Genomic DNA, 19841 nt, shown 5'->3' with positions numbered 1-19841 from the left:
TGACCCTAGGATGTAGTCAGACTGGGATTCCACTCAGGTTCTCCATGTTAGCTATTTATGTATTTATGAATGTATGTGTTTACTTATGTATTTGAGGTATAATCGACATACAACATTATATTAGTTTCAGCTGTACAACGTAATGATCTGACATTTGTAATTACTACAAAGTGATCGCCGCAATAAGTCAGGTCTTTACCATACATAGTTACAAGAACATTTTTTTTTTCTTGTGGTGTGAACTTTTAAGATCTTGACTTTCTCAGCAAGTTTTATTTCAGTGCTTTTAAGTGTTACCTTCTACCAAAGCCCAACTCCAGGACACTGTTCAAAACTGTCTCTTGCATGAGCTCCCAAGCCCTATGCAGTCGTCCCCATAAGCATCTCTTAATGTGCGTCCTTGAACTAAAGGAGCAAATGGTCATTTTAGTAGTTCTTGTCTGCACGAGCTACCTCTGTCTTCCCAGTCAGATCCTGCTTTCCTCCAAGGGGGCAGAGATAGATGATATCTCCAGGGCCCAACAAAGTGTCCTCTTCACAGGTGCTCAATTTCTGTTTGATGAGGATAAGGATGAAAACACACATCTCCAGGACTGAGACCATATTTATTCATCCACCTGTTCTAGATGGTAATAACCATGGTGACTACTTAGTAAGATTCCAAAACATGACCTTGGCAAGTACTTTGTCATCTAATGTTCAGTCTCCTTCTCTGTAATACAGGAAGATGGAAATGTATGACCTAACGCTTCTCTCTCTCTTTTTTTTAAAAAAAGATTTTATTTATTTATTTGACTGGCAGAGATCACAAGGAGGCAGAGGCAGGCAGAGAGAGAGTGGGAGAAGCAGGCTTCCTGGTCCCAATTTGGGGCTTAATCCTGGGACCCTGGGATCATGACCTGAGCCAGAGGCAGAGGCTTTAACCCACTGAGCCACCCAGGCGCCCCCTAAAGCTTCTCTCGCTCTAAAATTATATATTATTTTTAAAAAGTCTAGATGTATTACACTGGCAAGATATTCTACATGTTGTCAGACTTACCAACAACCCTGGGAGACAGGCAGAGAAGATAAATTGTTCCCTACTTAGTGTCAGGAAACTATGGCCCAGAGAGGCTGTGTGACTTGCCTGAAGCCACACAGCTCCTGAATGGGGAAGTAGGAACCTAATCCACTGCCTGTGATCACTTTGCATGACACGGCATCGGCCCTGCCATGTTAGAAATGTTCCTGTTCCATCAAGGAAGTAGGCCAGTACAAACATCTAAATGTTTCCCTTGGATTCCTGGGTACTCTCCCAGATTTAAGTTAAAAGAGCTGAGGTTTTCTAAGGGGTTTTCCTGGTGATGTTTTTGAAAATGTTTTGAAGTAATCCTATTAGGAATTTCCTAATCATTTGGCTTGTTCAGGTGAAGGTGATCAGTCACAGTGGTTGTTCATTGGAGACTCTGGCTGGGGGGCTGGAGGCCCGAGATCTGGGCAGCGGTTATGTGGCCCTGGGTCACTTCCTCAGGGTCCCTTCAGAAGACTGAAGAAAAGGGTCCGATATTCCAGCACTTTAGGAGAGACTTTTTTAATCTTAATAAAAATTTCCCAAGAACTAGCATAAAGAGAAGTAAAGATCAGGCAAATATCACATGAGTCACCCCCCATTTTATAAATTTAGGTGTATTTTTTTCTTTCTAAAAAATTTTATTTATTTATTTGACAAAGAGAGCATGAGCTGGGGAAGGGGCAGAAGAAAAGGGAGAGAATCTCAAGCAGACTCCCTGCTGAGGGCAGAGCCCGACGTGGGGCTTGATCTAACGACCCTGAGATCATGACCTGAGTCGAAACCAAGAGTGGGACACTTAACGGACTGGGACACCCAGGCGCTCCTATTTTTCTTTCTTACAAAAGAACAGTGCACCTATTGTATGTAAGTCAACGGAAGCACATTTACTACAGCTTTATACACAAACTATGGGACAGCTACGTATTGTTACATGAATGGAGTCCGCGTGCACTAAGATTCAACGTACAGAAATTTTGTAGTGTAATGTGCTGCGACCTGAAGGCTTGTTGTGCTTTATTTTGTCTAACACAGAGTTTCCCACCTATTTTCACATCCCTGCACACTTGGCAAAATAGTAGCATGAGCAGGACACACAGGGGAAGACCCCAGTCAGCTCCACCAAGGGGTGAGGAACCCATGGGTCTCTCCAATGCCAAAAGTGTATTTCAAAACTAGGCTTGAGCAGCATGGTTTGTCTTCCACAAAAACCCTTGAGAATGGCCTGTCTCTTCAATAAAACTCCAAAAATGCAGAAGCCCAAACGACACTTGTCACCATCTCATGGCCTAGCAGACAGAATTCTGGGGTGGGCACCTGGGAACCCAGGGCCTGCCTTTCCTGTTGCCTGTAGATTGCACTGGATTGCTCCCAGTGGAAACTATGAGTATGCTGGAATCTTGTGCTTCTCCCGAGGGTATGACCTACTGATGTGACCGAGCTACGGGAAGAATCTGTTTTCCTTATCCATGCTCCAGATTTCAGAGGCCGTGGCCCTGGAGCCATGAAGGACAAGTGTTCTGAAGCCTGGGAGTGCTGGGGTGTGATGACCCACTGTGCCTCATCTTCTCTCAGCAGAGCATTTGCTGCAGCTTTCTATGCCCAGGATGGTCCCCGCCCCTGCCATCAGTGGGTCCAGTGGACATTCTGCTGGGAAATGAACTTGACAGCCATTAACTGTCCTAACAGGGACACAGGGGAGGCATGTCTAAAAGGATAAGGGATTGTGAATTCTCCATCAGAGAACAATTGCTGGCATTCTTGAATCATTGATGTAGTAGCTAGGAGAGGACAGTTGGTACAGTCTGAAGAAGAATCTGAATTTTGTTAGTTTAGGGGCGCATGGGTGGCTCCGTTGGTTTAGTGTCTGATGCTTGATTTCAGCTCAGGTTCTGATCTCAGAGTTGTGAGATTGAGCTCCATGTCGGGCTCCGTGATCAGTGGGAGTCAGCATTGGATTCTCTGCCTCTCCCTCTCCTACCCCTCTCCCTACTTGTGTGTGCGCTCTCTCTCTCTGTCTCTCTCAAATAAAACATTTTAAAATACTGTTATATTGTAACTGATAATTTTTTTAAAAACAGGCCTTTTCTTTATCCCTCTCTATTTCTGTTTCTCCCTCAGTCTCTCTCAAACAGATGACAGAAAGGAAAGTTCGGGCAAAAATCTTTTTTTTATTAACATATAATGTATTATTTGTTTAAGGGGTACAGGTCTGTGAATCACCTGTTACACAATTCACAGTGCTCACCATAGCACATACCCTCCCCAGTGTCCATCACCCCGCCAACCCATCCCTTCCATTCTCCTCCCCTCCAGCAGCCCTCAGTTTGTTTCCTAAGATTAAGAGTCTCTAATGGTTTGTCTCCCTTCCAGGTCTAGTCTTGTTTCATTTTTCCTACCCCTCCCCCCTTCCCCACTCTGCCTCTCAAATTCCTCATATCAGAGAGATCATATGATAATTGTCTTTCTCTGATTGACTTATTTCACTTAGCATAAAACCTCTGGTTCCATCCTCATTGTTGCAAATTGCAAGATTTCTTTTTTTTTTTTTAAAGATTTTATTTATTTATTTGACAGAGAGATCTCAAGTAGTCAGAGAGGCAGGCAGAGAGAGAGAGAAGCAGACTCCCTGCTGAGCAGAGAGCCTGATGCGGGACTCGATCCCAGGACCCTGAGATCATGACCTGAGCTGAAGGCAGTGGCCTAATCCACTGAGCCACCCAGGCGCCCAAGATTTCATTTTTTGATGGCTGCGTAGTATTCCATTGTCTATCTATCTATCTATCTATCTATCTCACATCTTATTTATCCATTCATCCGTTGATGGACATCTAAGTTAAAGATACAAATGTAGTAATCCGAAGGGGCAGGTGCACCTGTGTGTTTATAGCAGCCATGTCCACAATAGCCAAACTGTGGAAAGAGCCTAAAAATCTTCTGTCTGTATCTTCTCCATTCAGGGAACATAAGGCACTACTTGACAAAATCATGTTTAGGGTGAGGGAAAGAATGAAATTTTTGTTTGTTTGGAGAGTGTATTGGTTGAGAGACACTGGCATGAAAGGAGTTCTTGCATATGATTTTCTTTTTTAAAACTTTGAAAGTGTTTATTTCGATGTAACCTTATTCTTTCCTTGAATCGTTGTGTTTAATTAAATCCAAAGCTGGAAATCCAGGGGTCTTTAGAGCCCACACTAGTCTAAACTCAGTTGAAATGAGAATATCTTCAATAAGCATATTGTATCATAGTATGTGTGTGTGTGCTTATATGTCTGTATATTATATATGTATGTATGTATGTATATACATATATGTGAACAAACGTCACTTGCTTACCAATTAAGGAGCTAGGTAAAATAGATATAATTCAGAGGGAAAGAAACATAACAAGACCTTTATTCCTTTAATTTCCCCACTCATTAGTAAAACAATCATATGAAAAATCCACTTCCAGGGCACCTGGGTGGCTCAGTAGGTTAAGCCTCTGCCTTTAGCTCGGGTCATGATCCCAGTGTCCTGGGGTGGAGCCCCACATTGGGCTCCCCACTCAGCGGGGAGTCTGCTTCTCCCTCTCCCTCTGCCTGCAGCTCAGCCTGTTTGTGTGCACTCTTGCTCTTTCTGTCAAATAAATAAATTAAAAAAAAAAAAAAAGGGGCGCCTGGGTGGCTCAGTGGGTTAAGCCTCTGCCTTCGGCTCAGGTCGTGATCCCAGGGTTCTGGGATTGAGCCCCGCATCGGGCTCTCTGCTCAGCAGGGAGCCTGCTTCCTCCTCTCTCTCTCTGCCTGCCTCTCTGCCTACTTGTGATCTCTCTCTGTCAAATTAAAAAAAAAAATAACTACAGACTTAGTGGGAATAATAAGATAGCTAGAACTAGAAGTGAAGCCAGAAAATGTGACAACTACGGCAATCTCATGATGAAAGTTTAAAAAAAAGAAAAAAAAAAAAGAAAGAAAAGAAAAGTAAATTCCCTTGCCTTTCATCTTTGTTCTTCAGTCCCTAATTAATTGACGGTGTATGAGGCGGTGACATTGCTTGTATCATTCTGTTGGTGGTCATATGGCTCTGTGTCTCTTGTGTCATGACCTTGTTATAACATGAGAAACGAACAGTTTCTTGGAAATGACTTTAAAGTCACTTTGCAACGGAATGCTCCCCCACCTCAGTATACCTCTTTGGTCATTGTCATTGATTCCTTTTTCCATCCATTTCAGTATTTTTCCAAACAGTTCGTAGGCTATTTCTGGGCCACACCTGAACTATTAGGACATCTCCGCTGGATCTCATGTATTCCACAAGGGACTCATTCGCATATGTAGGTTATTTGCATCTATGGAAAAATGCATAATATTATAATGGACAACTTGACAAAATAAGGCCCTTACTTGTGGCTACCCACCTGGCTTTGCAAAGTGAAACCATATTTGGTAAGCGTCCTTGTGGAGTTTCTCCAGTCGTTGGTGCCACGATAGCCTCTTTATGTTCAGGTCTTCCCTGCTCATTTTTCTCTTTGAAGCTTTTATCTGGAACTTAGGTGAGGGTTGTTCTCACTTGACGTATCACAAGCTGTATGTGTTCTGTGAAATATGCCCTTAACCTTATCCAGGTGCATTCAGGCTGAGCTAGCCCTGGAATTCTATCTAGATACCAATCTATTTATTTGGGAGAGAGTGCATGTCCTAGCAGGGGAGAGGGGTAGAGAGAGAATCCTCAAGCCAGCTCCCCACTGAGCAGAGGGCCTGCAGATAAAGACGCAGGGCTCCATCCCAGAACCCTGAGATATAATAGGAGCTGAAACCAAGAGTCAGACGCACAACCTACTGAGCCATTGAGGCATCCCAGACCAGAATTCTTCTGAAGAGGGAATGCAAGGGGAGGCGCATGCCTTCCAGGTAGGTGATCAGAGTCAGACAGAATTCCCAGTGATCAAACTGGCCTGCTCCTGTTACCTCTCCCCTGTAAATAGCATGTTTATTTTAATTACAGTTCTGTAGCTGCTATTTTTGTCTGTTCTAGAATATTGGGATGCAGGGCTGGAAAGCATATTATTAAATTGCTGTTAATGCCTTGATACTTGGTTATATAACAGTAGTCTTCCTGCCATACAGAAGGGAATGTTTACTCAGTTCATCTTAGATGAGCCAAAGGGGTTAGTTAGGGTTTTCGTTGGGCGCTTGGGGCTGCAAGAAACTCAGGCCTGGGGTACCTGGTGTGGGCAGCCAAGATGTGCGGAAACTGGAACCAGGCTGGGAAGGCTGGCAGGAAGCCAGGCAGCTGTGGGGAGGGGGCTCCTCTCCTCCTTCCTCCCCCCCAGCTCCGGGGGGTCGCGTGCACGCTTGTCTGCCCTCTTCATTTCTGTCCCCTTCTCTTTTGGCCCACGGCTGGCTTTCTTGACCTCTGTTTTCTATCTTTCTTTGACCTCAGTGTTTCTGCTTCCCTGTCGTCTGTCTTGTGTGCTACATTCCTTTGCCTTGAAATCCTATACTCTTCTGCTTCTTCTGCTTCAAGCTTACTTGACTTTTCTCTTAGTGTTTCTCAGCTCAGATTCCCTGGAAGAGGATGTGACTGGTCTGCCTCATCTTTTCCTGCAGGCCACCTCTGAGCCCTGTGTGTTAGCCTCGACCGTTATCCCTGGTGAAAGGCAGCCTTGTCTGGTCCAGTGTGACAGTCCTGCTCTCTGTCCCCAGTCACGGTGTGCCGAGGGCGGGTGCCATGTTTCTGGCCCACGCGGAGAGTACCAGGAACTGATTGGTTACAGAGTTTCATCTTTTATAAAGTCTTAGAGCAGGATATTCATTGTGGTATTTTTTTCCCTTTAATAGTTCTTGCATTATTACTTTATTATAATATATGTGCAAGAGTCTGGTTTTACATAGTTCCAACAGCATTAAAAATTACTTTTAAAAATACGGTTCTAATAGTCAGAGGAGTCTGGTTTCTTCCCAGTGGGGTATCTCCCCGTATCGATGTCATTTCCCAGAAGTAACTGTTATTAGCTGTTCAATGGACATCTTTCCTGGACATTTCCTAGGTACATACAAGCACACATAGCCTCTCTCTTTGCCTCACTTACATATGACCAAAGGCAGCGCCATGGGTATTTACCATTATAACAAAGACCCCGTATTGAAAGTAGCAAAACTAATTTCATCCATTTAATACTTGTGGTTTGTTTGTGTATTTATTTACTTATTTTAAAGGAATTTATTTATTTGAGAGAGAGAGAGGGAGAGAGCACAAGCTGGGGGAACCGCAGAGGCAGAGGGAGAAACAGATTCCCCGGTGAGCAAGGAACCCGACTCAGGGCTCGATCATGACCTGAGCTGAAGGCAGACGCTTAACCACCTTAGCTCCCCAGGTGCCCCAGTGTTTATATTTTTTATTTGGGGAATATAAACGTCCTGACTTAAGCTAGTTGTTTAAGTATATAGTCCCTATCATTGAGTTAAATAATTTGGTACTTTGTGATTTGAAGATGTATCAGCTTACGGTATTGATGTACTTTGTATACAAGAGGGAAAACACAAACTTTAAACAAATTTCTATAGGATAAAGCCAGACCCTTCTCCATCAGAGTGTGATTTTGAGGATGCCACCCTTAGAGATATTGACCCTCCTACCTGTGGGATTTTATTCTAACAATGAAATGACTAACCTGGACCATCTCTAAGGAATTAGTAGCTTTATTATAAACATGGTGACCATTTATTTGCTTAAGACTGTTAACTCTCTTATTAAAAAAGCCTAAAACAGAAGGTTGGAAGTAATGGAGATAAAAATTTTTTTGAATCGTACAAGTATTGGATGTACATTTGAAAAAGTTTGGAAACACAGAACAGTACAGGAAAGAGATTTTTTTTTTACCTACCAATAATTTTATAGTCTTTAAAAATAATGCCATGTATTCCTTCCCTCCATCAGAAAGGATGAATACCTAACTTTTTTTTTTTTTAAGATTTTATCCATTCATATGACAGAGAGAGATCACAAGTAGGCAGAAAGGCAGAGAGAGAAAGAGGGGGGAAGCAGGCTCCCCGCTGAGCAGAGAGCCCGATGCGGGGCTCGATTCCAGGACCCTGAGATCATGACCTGAGCCGAAGGCAGAGGCTCAACCCACTGAACCACCCAGGTGCCCCTGAATACCCAGCTTTTGTATCAACATGGACTGGACTGGAGGGGATTATGGTGAGTGAAATAAGTCAAGCAGAGAGAGTCGATTGTATCATATGTTTTCACTTACTTGTGGAGCATAAGGAATAACACGGAGGACATTGGGAAATGGAGAGGAGAAGTGAGTTGGGGGAAATCGGAGAGGGAGACAAACCATGAGAGACTGAGGACTCTGAGAAACAAACTGAGGGTTTTGGAGGGGAGGGGAGTGGGGGGCTGGGTGAGCCTGGTGGTGGGTATTAAGGAGGGCACATATTGCATGGAGCACTGGGTGTGGTGCATAAACAGTCTTGGAACACTGAAAAAATAAAGTTTAAAAGAATGCAGGTATTATAGTTTATAATGTAATACTACTATACTTCTATTTTGATTGGAAATATATGGAACAAAAATTTTAGTTTTGCTTCACATGATATACTAGATATGTTTCACCATGTCATTGGATAATCATTTGAGGGCATGATTTTATTTTTTGTTATTTAAATTTTTTATTTATGTAAGAGAGAGCGCAAGTTGGGAGCAAGGGGAAAGGGAGAAGCAGACTCTCTGCTGAGCAGGGATCCAGGTGCAGGCCTGGATCCCAGTACCCTGAGATCATGACCTGGGCTGAAGTCCAATGCTTAACTGCCTGAGCCCCTCAGGCGCCCCAAGGGCATGATTTTAAATGTCTGTCATTGCATAAATACAATTATTTGGACATACTAGGTCATTACCTAAATGTAATTTAAAATTCATAATTGCTTCTATTTCATGATATTAATTCATTGTGGATAAGGGGTTACATGAATCAAGAGGGTTGGCAATGATCTTGGGACCGAGTGAGTAGTACCTATGAATGTGGCCCATCTGGGAGCAGGTAGATGGGGGGCATCGTACCCAGGTTTCCCTGGAGTGGTGGATGTGGCTTGCCTCTTAGAAACGATGGGCTTCACAGTGAACAACTCTGCCCAGCACCAGAAAGACCCCTCTGTCTTTGCTCTACAGGCTAACCTTGGCCAGCCCTGAAACATCAGTCTCAAGTTTTCATACCTGCCTCTACAGTCAAGATTAGCACCAGGACACCTTGCTGCTGCATATATGGAAGCAGCTGGCAATGTAACAAAAGTGAATCTACCTTCCTCTTGGGTTGAGGGCTTGTTTGCATAATCGGAAGGCACCTATGCTCACCACTATACCACCAATGCTTGTTTGTGGAATCGGAACACACAGGTGCCCACCGTGTTTTCCGAATGAGTTCAGTTCATTGTACGCCTTGGTCTTTATCATAGCAAACTTGAATCCCTGATGAAAGGCTGACAACAAGCTTGTCTGTGGGGAAGAAATCGCCAGGGCAGCGCTGGGGTCAGGACTGGCCTCCTGGGGATGTGGCCTTGTACCCTGTAGCCCAGGAACTTGCATTTCAAAGGGCTCTGATGTTGGTTGAATGTTCCACTAGTGGTCTTGAAATTCTTCAGAATTTTGAGCAAGGGGACTTGCCTTTTCTTTTTGCCAGGGGCCCTGCAAATTCTGTAGGTCGTCCTAACCAGGGTGTTAGGGAAGGTGTTGAAATATCTTTGTGATTCCTTCTCAGACACGGCCCCAAAGAGAAGGAAAAGTCTATTCCAACAGCTCTCTGTTTTTGTAGGAGGAGGCGTGTATGACCTATAGGGTGGAGTGGAGCAGCTGCTAGAAGCTCGGGCCTTCAGGGGTGCTTGGCATATTTGAGCAGCACATGCTAATTGGCTGTGTGATGAAGGCTCTCCTGAGGAAATGCTCTTCCAATTCCAGTTTTCTGCAGTTGCTTTAGGTATAATCCCGCCTGTGTGCTTTCTCTTCTGTGGTGGAAAATAGGAAAGTCACGGCTTTCTGTCCGTTCGAACCCTCACTTTCTGTGGGCAGCACCTTCCCATGTCTGTGGGGGATACAGTCTTAGGTCCCCGTGGATGCCCGGTGCTGTGGCTAGCCCTGAACCCCAGGTACACACTGGGTTTTTCCTGGACATACATACCTGTGATTAAGTCAATTTATGAATTAGGCACAGAAAGAGCCTAGCAACAATTACTGCTAACAGAATAGAACAATTATAAGAATACACGTGTCCCACACTTGACATAGCATCTCGTTCTGTGCTCACTCACCTCCTCCCTGTGATAACGTGAGACGAGAGGAGGTCTGTGTGGTGAGATGAAGCGAAACGGATGATGTACACGTTGTGCCATAGCATGAGGCTACTGTCGACCTTCTGACCGCAGATCGGAAGGCGGGTGGTCTGTTTCTGATGGCAGCTGACTGGGGAGAAAGTGAAACCATGGATAGGGAACTACCATACTCTTATAAGCAAGCCCGAATTTCAAAGACCCTGCAATCCAGAATTAGCCTGAAATACTACAGAGGGAGTAGTCTGCCTCTCCAAGCTTCGTCTTTCTGCCCCAGAGCCTGCCCCTCTCTTGGTAAGAAATGCATCAGGGGTCTCCCAGGCTCAGCTGATGCATGATTGTAGATTTTCCACACTTCTAAACCAGTGCCCTTGGGATAAATACACAACAAAAACCTCATGCCTCCCCCATTCCTGTCTTCTTGCCTTCAATTAAGAAATGATTTTGTCGAGTTTCCTTTTAGTTTGCATTGGGTAGACAATTGTTTTAATTTCCCAAGTAAAAAATGTGTATTCCAGATTGAATGTGCTCTTCAAAACTATGCGTATGAGTCTAATAAACACAGTCCTGAGGGAATTACTGCCCTCCAGCCTTCCCGTCCCTAACTTAATGCTATTTATTTAAAGTACTGGTTTGCAACCCGTGCATTACCACTGCCTTGAGCTAAAGAACAGAAATTGAGATTAAGCAATTAGAAACTTAGAGCAATTTGTTGAATTAAATAATAAAAAAAAAAAATAGGAGACTTCTTTTTGTCTTTTTTTCATATTCTAGAGATACAGTATTTCACATGTACCATATCTGACAGAAGTATCAGTCTGTAACAGATTGGAAACCAAACCCAAACTGATTTTTGATCAGAAACAGTTTGAGGAGTCCTGTCCTAATTGACAGAGCTGGCAGTGTATTTCCTACACTACCAGACTGCTCGTTGGTTCATCTTTCCATAAATGGTGACAAATCCCTGTGTGTGTATGTGTGTGTGTGTGTATGTGTATAAAATGGCTCTCTCCTCTGTCCCCTCAAGAGAGAGGCGTTGTATTGTAAGGCGGCCATGATATGTGTGGCTGGGATGGTGTTGTGACACACAGCTATTGAGGTTGAGAGGAGAGAGTTGTGGACGGCCTGTTGAAGCAGCTACAGTAGTTTGAACTATGTTGAAAAACTGTCTTCACCTAAACCCTCTAGTGGGGGCAGAAAGTAAGCAACACTTAAAATAAAAGCATGCCGAGACAGTCTACACTGAAGGTAGAATTCCAGTACTGGGACGGGTCTCTCCCTTTTAGTCAGTACTTGAGAAAGGCTGTTAGACTCTTTGAGGTTGTGAAACTGAGGAAACTCACGGCCCCCATCTCCAGCCCCAGCCATCTCTCCCAACATACCTACGTGCCTCAGCTCCTTACCCAGAGAACAGACATGACCCCTCTCAGGGACACTGTGCTGGTCTGAGTACTTTACATTCATCGTTCATGGTGGTACTATGAACTTGGGTGTGTTAGAGCTCTGGAGCTGACCCCTCACCTGACAATTCCAGCATTCCCCCTCCCCCTCACTGTATGCAGGATGGTTTTTCTGATCTCTCACGTGGCCCCCTGGCCAGTGTGGAATGCAAAACAAATTGTTTACCAGTCTGAGTGTGGGTGCAGGAGTTTCAACTGGTTCAATCTTGCGGTAATTTTATGGTCTTTTGGCAACAACTGCCAAACTCTGGACTAGTTTCCGAAAGTAGGAGAATAAAAAGACTTGTGCTTTCCCTAAAGATCTCTGCTTTTGATCCACCTTAATTCCAGATAAATCTCAATTTTCATTAAAAAAAAATTTCAGATTACTTCCGAAATTAGAGAATTTGATCTCCCGTGGTAAAAAGTTTAGATGTGAGTTTGAGCTGTATTACCTCGCACTCTTCGAGGTGGGATTTTCCAGCCTTTTCTCAAGTAGTGGTCTCCATTCATTGAATGATGCTTAGACAGTTTTAATTATTTAAGGTCACTTTGCTAGAACTATGGTATTCTGCTATGGTAGCTGAGTAAGGTTGGAAAATAATTCTGGGTTTCTCCAAATGTCCATCAAAGTGAAAACTTCATGGCCCAATTTATAAATATTCAGCATAACTTGAGGGACTTAAACTGGAGGCTTTGGGAATTCCAAGGTAAACAAGGCTGGGCCTGTTCTCCAGGAGCTCACAAACTGGTGGGAAGAAACTACAAACAAGATTCTTTAAAAGAAGTGAAAAAATTATGGTGTTGGCTGGAGGTTATAATTCTGTCCGCCGCTGCTTCTGGGTGTTACTGTGTAATTACTTCTGCCTAAGAGCAGGTAACCCTATGTCAGTGCTAAGACCACAGAGGATGTATCAATGACACCTTGGGAGCAGGAGGTGGGAGAAGGTGGGAGCCTGTGACCTGCAGAAACTTTCCATGGGAGGAGTGCAGAGGGGTTTGCAAATACTGATCCCAAATCCCCCCATTTAAATAGAATATGTATAAAGAAGCAAGTCTGAGCATACTGCCTGCCTGGCTTTAGGGAGATCAGTGGGTATTTGGTGAAACGAATTGATCAGGGTATATATTCGTGGGAGCCTCTAAACTCTGACTCTGAGCTGGATCTTCAGCACAAGTCAGTTCCATGGGAAGGGCAAATAGCTCAAAGAATAGGAAACCGGAAGAGCCAGTAAACAGGAAGAGGTACTCAAACTCCTACTATTCAAAAAAATGCAAATTTAAACAAATGGAGGGGCCCCTGGCTTGCTCTCTTGGTAGAGAATGTAATGCTTGATCTCAGAGTTGTGAGTTCAAGCCTCCAATGCTGGGGGTAGAGCTTACTTAAAAACGAAAACAAATGGATACTATTTCTCATCCTGGAGAAGACTGGTGAAAAAAAAAACCAAAAACAAAACCCAGAACACTGATAATACTAAGTGTTGGGACCATTGTGGAAAACATATTGTCTAGCTTTCCTGGTAAGAGTATGTTGGGCACAGTCACTTTGGAGAACAATTTTGTAATGTCTGATAAGGTTTAAAGACGAACTTACCCTGTGACCCAGCAGTTGCATTCTAAAATGTCTTCACATGCTTAAAACATCATATATAAAGAAAATAAAGAAAATGATTGTAGTGCCTATTACAGGAAAAAAATTGGAGGTAAACCCAAGTGTCCTTTATTAGGAAAAAGAGTAACTTATATTTATACTGTGGATATTATATAGCATTTTAAATGAGTGAATCAAATTTACAAGTCTAACCTGGGTAAATTTTATAATCATTTTATTGCGTAAAAAGAAAAACAGGTTGCCAGACAATATCTACTCTTCTCATTATGGTAAATTTTAAAGTGCACATCAGTGTCAAGTGTGCATTCACGTACATACACGTCGGGAAATAAAAGTATAAGGACCTGGATGGGGAGAATATGAAACAGCCTGACAGTGGTGAGAGGGAGAGAGGGAAATAGGATCAGGGAGGCATTAAAGGGACCTTTCCTATGTGTGTTACATTTTCTTTATTTAAAAACAAAACAAAACAGATAAGGCCAGATGTTAAAAGAGTAGTGGCGCATGTATTTGTAATTTCCTATACTCTGCTGTGGTTTTGAAATACGTTGTTGAACAATAGTGCCGAGGGGTCCGTGGCACTCTCTGCGGAGGGGCTATGATTGCCTGTGCCCTTGACCTTTCTGCTGCCATTTTCATTGTAGACCTCGGACTGGTTGCATGGCTGAGGGGGTAGAGGAAGGCTGAATGAGCTTTAGTATCTCGTCCACTTTGACATTAAGTTATTTCAGGACCGTCAGGAGGTGATCGATCATTGTCCTGGGCACGTTCCTACCTGTCCAGCACGCTCCTGACGCGGGAGCAGAGTGAGCGAGTCCTATGTGTGTATCACACACCCTCCAGTGCCCGCAGGCAGATGGGAAGCCTAAACGTACCAATTTTGTAGTGTTTTCTGAGTCTCCTTGAAAACAGCATTTTTATGTTACAAGATGCCCCCGAACTAATACAGTAGGTAGATGTGGGGAAGAGTTATTTTGAGAGCCATAATTTGACTCAGTTATCCTAGGCAATCAAAGATTGTTTAACACCAGAAATAGCTGACTAGAGCAGCTGCTAAAACAGCACTTCGTGTGGGAAATGATAAAAGGTTCAGTATTTTGACAGCCATTTCAGAGGAATGAGTAATAAAACTTCTAAGAAAATCTTGATTGCTGGGTTGGTTTATTTTGGGTGGGGGAAAGGGGGGGATTGGATTCTCTGGCTCAGATGTCCCATCTTCCAGGACTCTGTATGGATGGGGGCTATGGGAGGAATATTTCCCCTCTCCCAGAGTCGTGGCTCTTCATATCCATAGAGCTTGGGCGGCACAGTGATGACTTCTGCAGGTTTTCGAAAACTAGCCAACTGATCCATGGATCAAACGTGTTCAGGGCTTACTGTGTGTGCTCCAAGCAAAGTCCAGGACCCAGGAGTCAGAGTCAGCTTCCACCCTAAGGTCTTGTGGAAAGAGGCAAAATGTACAAGCAATTAAAAAAAAAGTTTTTAATTTATTTTTTATTTTATTTATATATTAATAAATAATATATATTAATAAATAATACATTTATATTATTTATATATTTTATTTATTTATTTGAGAGAGAGAGAGAGAGAATGAGAGGGGAGAAGGCCAGAGGGAGAAGCAGACTCCCCATGGAGCTGGGAGCCCAATGTGGGACTCGATCCTGGGACTCCAGGATCATGACCTGAGCTGAAGGCAGTCGCTTAACCAACTGAGCCACCCAGGTGCCCTGTACAATCAATTTTGAATAAACTCAATAGGTACTACAGAAGCAGAACTTGGAGGGGAGGAGGGATAGAAGGAGACGTATTAAATACACAGGAGTTTGTCATTTCAGGCAGTGGGAAGTGAGAATTGACCGATAAACACGGCATTCCGAATAGAGGGAGAATTCTGGTCAGTGTTACAGAGGGAAAGGGCACATCTGGGTTCATGTGGAAGAAAACTGTATGAACGGATTCGGCAGGCCAACTGCGTACCTTGATTCACAGTATTACTTTCTGTCTGAATGTCTAGTACCTTAAGTTTTCAAAGAATTCTCACAACAGTTTTCTAATCATGCGTTCTCCTCACGCGAGTGTTACAATATCATACTGTCTGTGGTTTCAAATATTTTCAGCACGGACCCTCTGGTTGGTATGAAAACCTGTTTGTTTTCATCTAAATCTTAGTGGAAGCTGGCGGAGCCGGTTGTAAATTCACACTCGGCTGTTGATGAGCTGGTGTCCATCAGAAGCCCTCACTCTGGGGGGTCTTCTTTAAGCAGCTCAGTTTTCTTTGTCCCTGGGTGACACTGGAGATTTTTTACATAGGCTAATGAGTATTGGAGATGGTTTTCAGTTGGGGACCTGTGTGGTGGTCAAGATGAGTGGATCAGCTTGAACCTTTCCGGAGTGTCTTCCTACTGGGTTTTACAGCGTATAGAAGTCTAGGGAGACATGAAGGATGGGGAAACTGAGGCTCAGGGAGCCTGGGTGTGAGAGTGGAGTGGTGGCATGAAGTATCCCAGAACTGGGACCGCTTCTGTTGGCTGCTCCGCCCAGTGAGCTGTGGTTGCCCTTGGAAGAAGCTTTATCTGTGATGACACTCTTCTAGAGGCGCATTGAACCATGTGGGCTGCTCCTTGACTGAATTCCCTAAGCCCAGAATGAAGTATGTGTTCCTTAGAACCAACGTATGTGACCTTTCCAGTATTGTGGGGATTTCGTTTCTTCTTTTGATTAAAGAAGAGTGAAGTATTATAAATACTCAGTGATGAACGATATGCTTGTATTTCTAGTTAACATCAGAGGGAATCCAGTTTAGCCGGCACTCTTTTGTGCTTTTCCTGTTAATGTACCCTTCCATCTGCAGATAACTGAAAAGTAATTAGAAGCCTTTGCAGTAAATCCATGCCACGGTAGAGAAAACCAAAATGCGTACATGTGTGGCATTATGTGGAAGTTTACCCCTTGGAAGACTGCAGGCCATATTGTATTTCGTACAGGCCAGATCTAACAAATGATTTAATTTCCACTTCAGTGAAAGCTTCTTTTTCCTGGTGTGTTCAGATCGGCTATGGTCACTATGGTTTGGAGTAAACCCAGATGGGTTCCTGTCCTTGGACAAAGACCAAGGACAACTGTAGGACTTGCCCGTGGTTAAACCTTTCGTAGGGCTTCTTGATGAATAACGCCGGTTCAGGAAGGCAAGTGCTATGACGATCCCTTTACAATGGAGCCAGTCAAAGCAACAAGAAGTGAAGTGGCAGGTCCACACCACAGAACTGGTTATTACAGAGTCAGAGCCAGAACGGAGCTCGCCTGAACTCAGCAATCTAGTTCTTTCCAGGACCCCAGGCTGCCAGGGCAGAAGGAAGTGAATTTCACTGGTATCGCACACATCAAGGTATTCGATATGGTGATATGGTGGGACCCAAACCACAAGACATTGTTACAAGACAACACTTCAAGAGATACTTGTGGTGACAGTTTCAGAAGAACTTATGGTTCAGATTCGGCAGAACTTCATGAAAATCCTGTTGTGAGCCCGGCGCTGGGCTCTGTACTTCCCAGTATGCTGCTTATTTTCAGCAGGAGCCGAGCAAGGGAGCCTGGGGACGGTTAGCCTCCCCTCTCAGCCTCAAGCACTATCAGCAGTAACCCAAACCATTTTTAATAAACATGCCGTCTAAGTAGAAGTCAAATTAAATAAAGGAGTGTCTTGGCAAGTTCCAGACAGGTTTCTTAACCCCTTTTTCCACTCAGTCTCTTGCCCTTAAATCCTGTTATATTCAGTCTTATTACAAGAACAATCTTGTAACTGTGATATTGTCTGTATTTTATCCTTGAGAAAACCAAGGCATTGAAAATAAGATGTCTTGCTCTGAGATGAAAACTAGCCAGGTTCCTAATTGGTTCTTCTGAGTCCACATCCCGCTCTGTGCCGATTTCTGTCTGATTTTGGAATAATTATGGGTATTTACTTTATGGGAATCTTTTGGATTCATCCTGCCAAGTAAGGGATCTAGTTTATTTGAGTTTGTAGAATTTGTGAGTGTGTCCATGTTATTTTGGAATAGCGGAGAAAACCTTTGGTGCCTAATCCCAGTTTCGGATAGATAAATAAGCACACTTTCCTGGGGTGGGGGGGACTTGGAGGAATGGTGGTTATAAGATAGATTTGCACTCCTGAAAACAGAAGACACTGCCTCTTCTTAAGTGAGCACTGGTGTACAGAGTGTTTGCATTTCTCACAAACTAGTAGGTAAATTCATTTGCTCATGGTTCAGGCTTCCTGGACTTGGATGATGTGGGCAACTTTCTTTCCCTCAGGGTCTGGACAGATCAGTGAGGTTCCTGACCCACGGAATGCCACTGTATGCTACCCCAAAGCCTTTCCTGATCCTCAGCCTAATTCCTGCATCCTTGGAGCGGGCACTCATCTACAGCCATCTCTGGTTTTAATGATGGATGTGATAAATGCCAAAGGACTCTGCCACTGAGATGCGAAAATGCTTGTTTCCCAGCCCTTGTTCACTCCTAAACAAGTGTTAGATGACTCCCCTACTAGATTATAAATACCTTAAGGACTCTGTCTTTCTGTGTTTTGTGCCCACGGGGTTTGCCTTGCACATAGTAGGTACTTACTTGATGCTTGCTGAGCTGACCTATACTTTTTCAATACAAAGAAAAGTGGGACAGTTTAAAATAATATGTAGGCCAGCCTGGCACACTGACTCAGATAGACGTGACTGCTTCCCAAGGATTTATTTCTTTGGTGAAAAGGGGGAGGAAATCATGCATATTGGGCCTAATGTAGATAAAACAGAGACACTAACACATAAATACTTAATACCTTCCCTATTTTTATTTTCAGTAGGCATTTGTAAATACCAGCATCTACCAGGGACTGGGCTTCCAGCTTTGCCAGCCTCCCATTAGTTTTGACACCAATATACTGCCTTCCAACTTAGGCAGTTTCTCTTGGAGGTTGTTGGAACAAGAAACAGTGGAGCCAACATCAACCTGTTTAAGATGAAGACTTGTCAGGGTGGAGTGCAACAGGATAAGGGCCATCGAGAAGGGTTGTAGGGGAAGACCATTGGGAGGTCCAACAGAAAGGGTGTGTTGACACTGCCTCTGGGAATTTGGGGGAAACATGTGGAAACCCTTAAGCATTCTCCTCCCTTCTCTGTCCTCAGGCCTTCTCGTGGGTACCCTTGATGTCGTGCTGGACTCCAGTGCCCGGGTGGCTCCTTACCGAATCCTGTACCAGACTCCAGACTCTTTGGTCTATTGGACCATCGCCTGTGGTAAGTAGCCATATTCAGAAATATGGAGAAACCATATGATTAACAACTTTCTGCCAGAAGGAAAGGAACCTTTGTTTGGGAATACAGTTGCTAGGTCTTGTAGGGTAATTAAACATAGCCTCTTCAGGAGGTGAACTCCAAATCTTAATGGCTTGACATGGTAAAGGTTTTTTTTCTCACTCTGACAAAGTCTCCTTTGGGTCCTGTGGTCTTCTCCATCTATCATGAGACAAAGCCTCTACAGGAAGACAACTTAGACAGGAAAAGTAGGAGATAGAGACACACCCATGTATTTTTTCCCAGAGTGTTCTAATTTAAGAAAAAACTTTTTATTAACATATACTGTATTATTTCAGGGGTACAGGTCTATGAATCATCAGTCTTTTTTTTTTTTTCTTCAAGATTTTATTTATTTACTTGAAAGAGAGAGAGAGAGTGAGAGAGAGAGCCTGAGAGGGGAGAAGGTCAGAGGGAGAAGCAGAATCCTTGCTGAGCAGGAAGCCTGATGTGGGACTGGATCCTGGGACTCCAGGATCATGACCTGAGCTGAAGGCAGTCGCATAACCAGCTGAGCCACCCAGGCACCCATGAATCATCAGTCTTAAACAATTCACAGCACTCACCATAGCACATACCCTGCCCAGTGTCCATCACCCAGCCACCCCATCCCTCTTCCCAACCCCCTCCAGCAGCCCTCAGTTTGTTTCCTGAAATTAAGGGTCTCTTATTATGGTTTGTCTCCCTCCCCGGTCCCATCTTCTTTCATTTTTCCCTCCCTTTCCCCCTAGAAGCCCCCGCCCTGCCTCAAATTCCTCACATCAGAGAGATCATATGATAATTGTCTTTCTCTGATTGACTTATTTCGCTCAGCATAATGCCCTCTAGTTCCATCCATGTTGTTGCAAATGGCAAGATTTCATCTTTTGATGGCTGCATAGTATTCCATTATATCTATATACCACATTTGCTTTATCCATTCATGTGTTGATGGACATCCAGGTTCTTTCCATAGTTTGGCTATTGTGGACATTGCTGCTCTAAACACTGGGGGGAGGCACACCCACATTTAACTTCCTAGGCCCGGACGTGTCACATACCACTCATACTATGTTGACGAGAACCAGTCACATGACCCCAACTTAACTC

The 19841-nt window shown here is 43.8% G+C and overlaps 1 protein-coding gene across 1 annotated transcript in view; it reads left to right on the top strand.

Annotated features, from left to right (window-relative positions):
• Nucleotides 1–19841, top strand: part of TBC1D9 (TBC1 domain family member 9) — a 122188-nt gene that overhangs the window by 31954 nt on the left and 70393 nt on the right. Inside the window, exon 2 of the mRNA XM_004768462.2 lies at nt 18585–18695. Coding sequence (XP_004768519.1) covers nt 18585–18695 — 111 coding nt within the window. The remainder of the gene's footprint in view (nt 1–18584; nt 18696–19841) is intronic.

Source organism: Mustela putorius, unplaced genomic scaffold, assembly GCF_011764305.1.
Source record: "Mustela putorius furo isolate JIRA1106 unplaced genomic scaffold, ASM1176430v1.1 tig00000083_pilon_pilon_pilon, whole genome shotgun sequence".
NCBI lineage: Eukaryota > Metazoa > Chordata > Mammalia > Carnivora > Mustelidae > Mustela > Mustela putorius.
The sequence above is the reverse complement of the archived record's forward strand: the minus strand, read 5'-3'. Positions and strand labels throughout refer to the sequence as shown.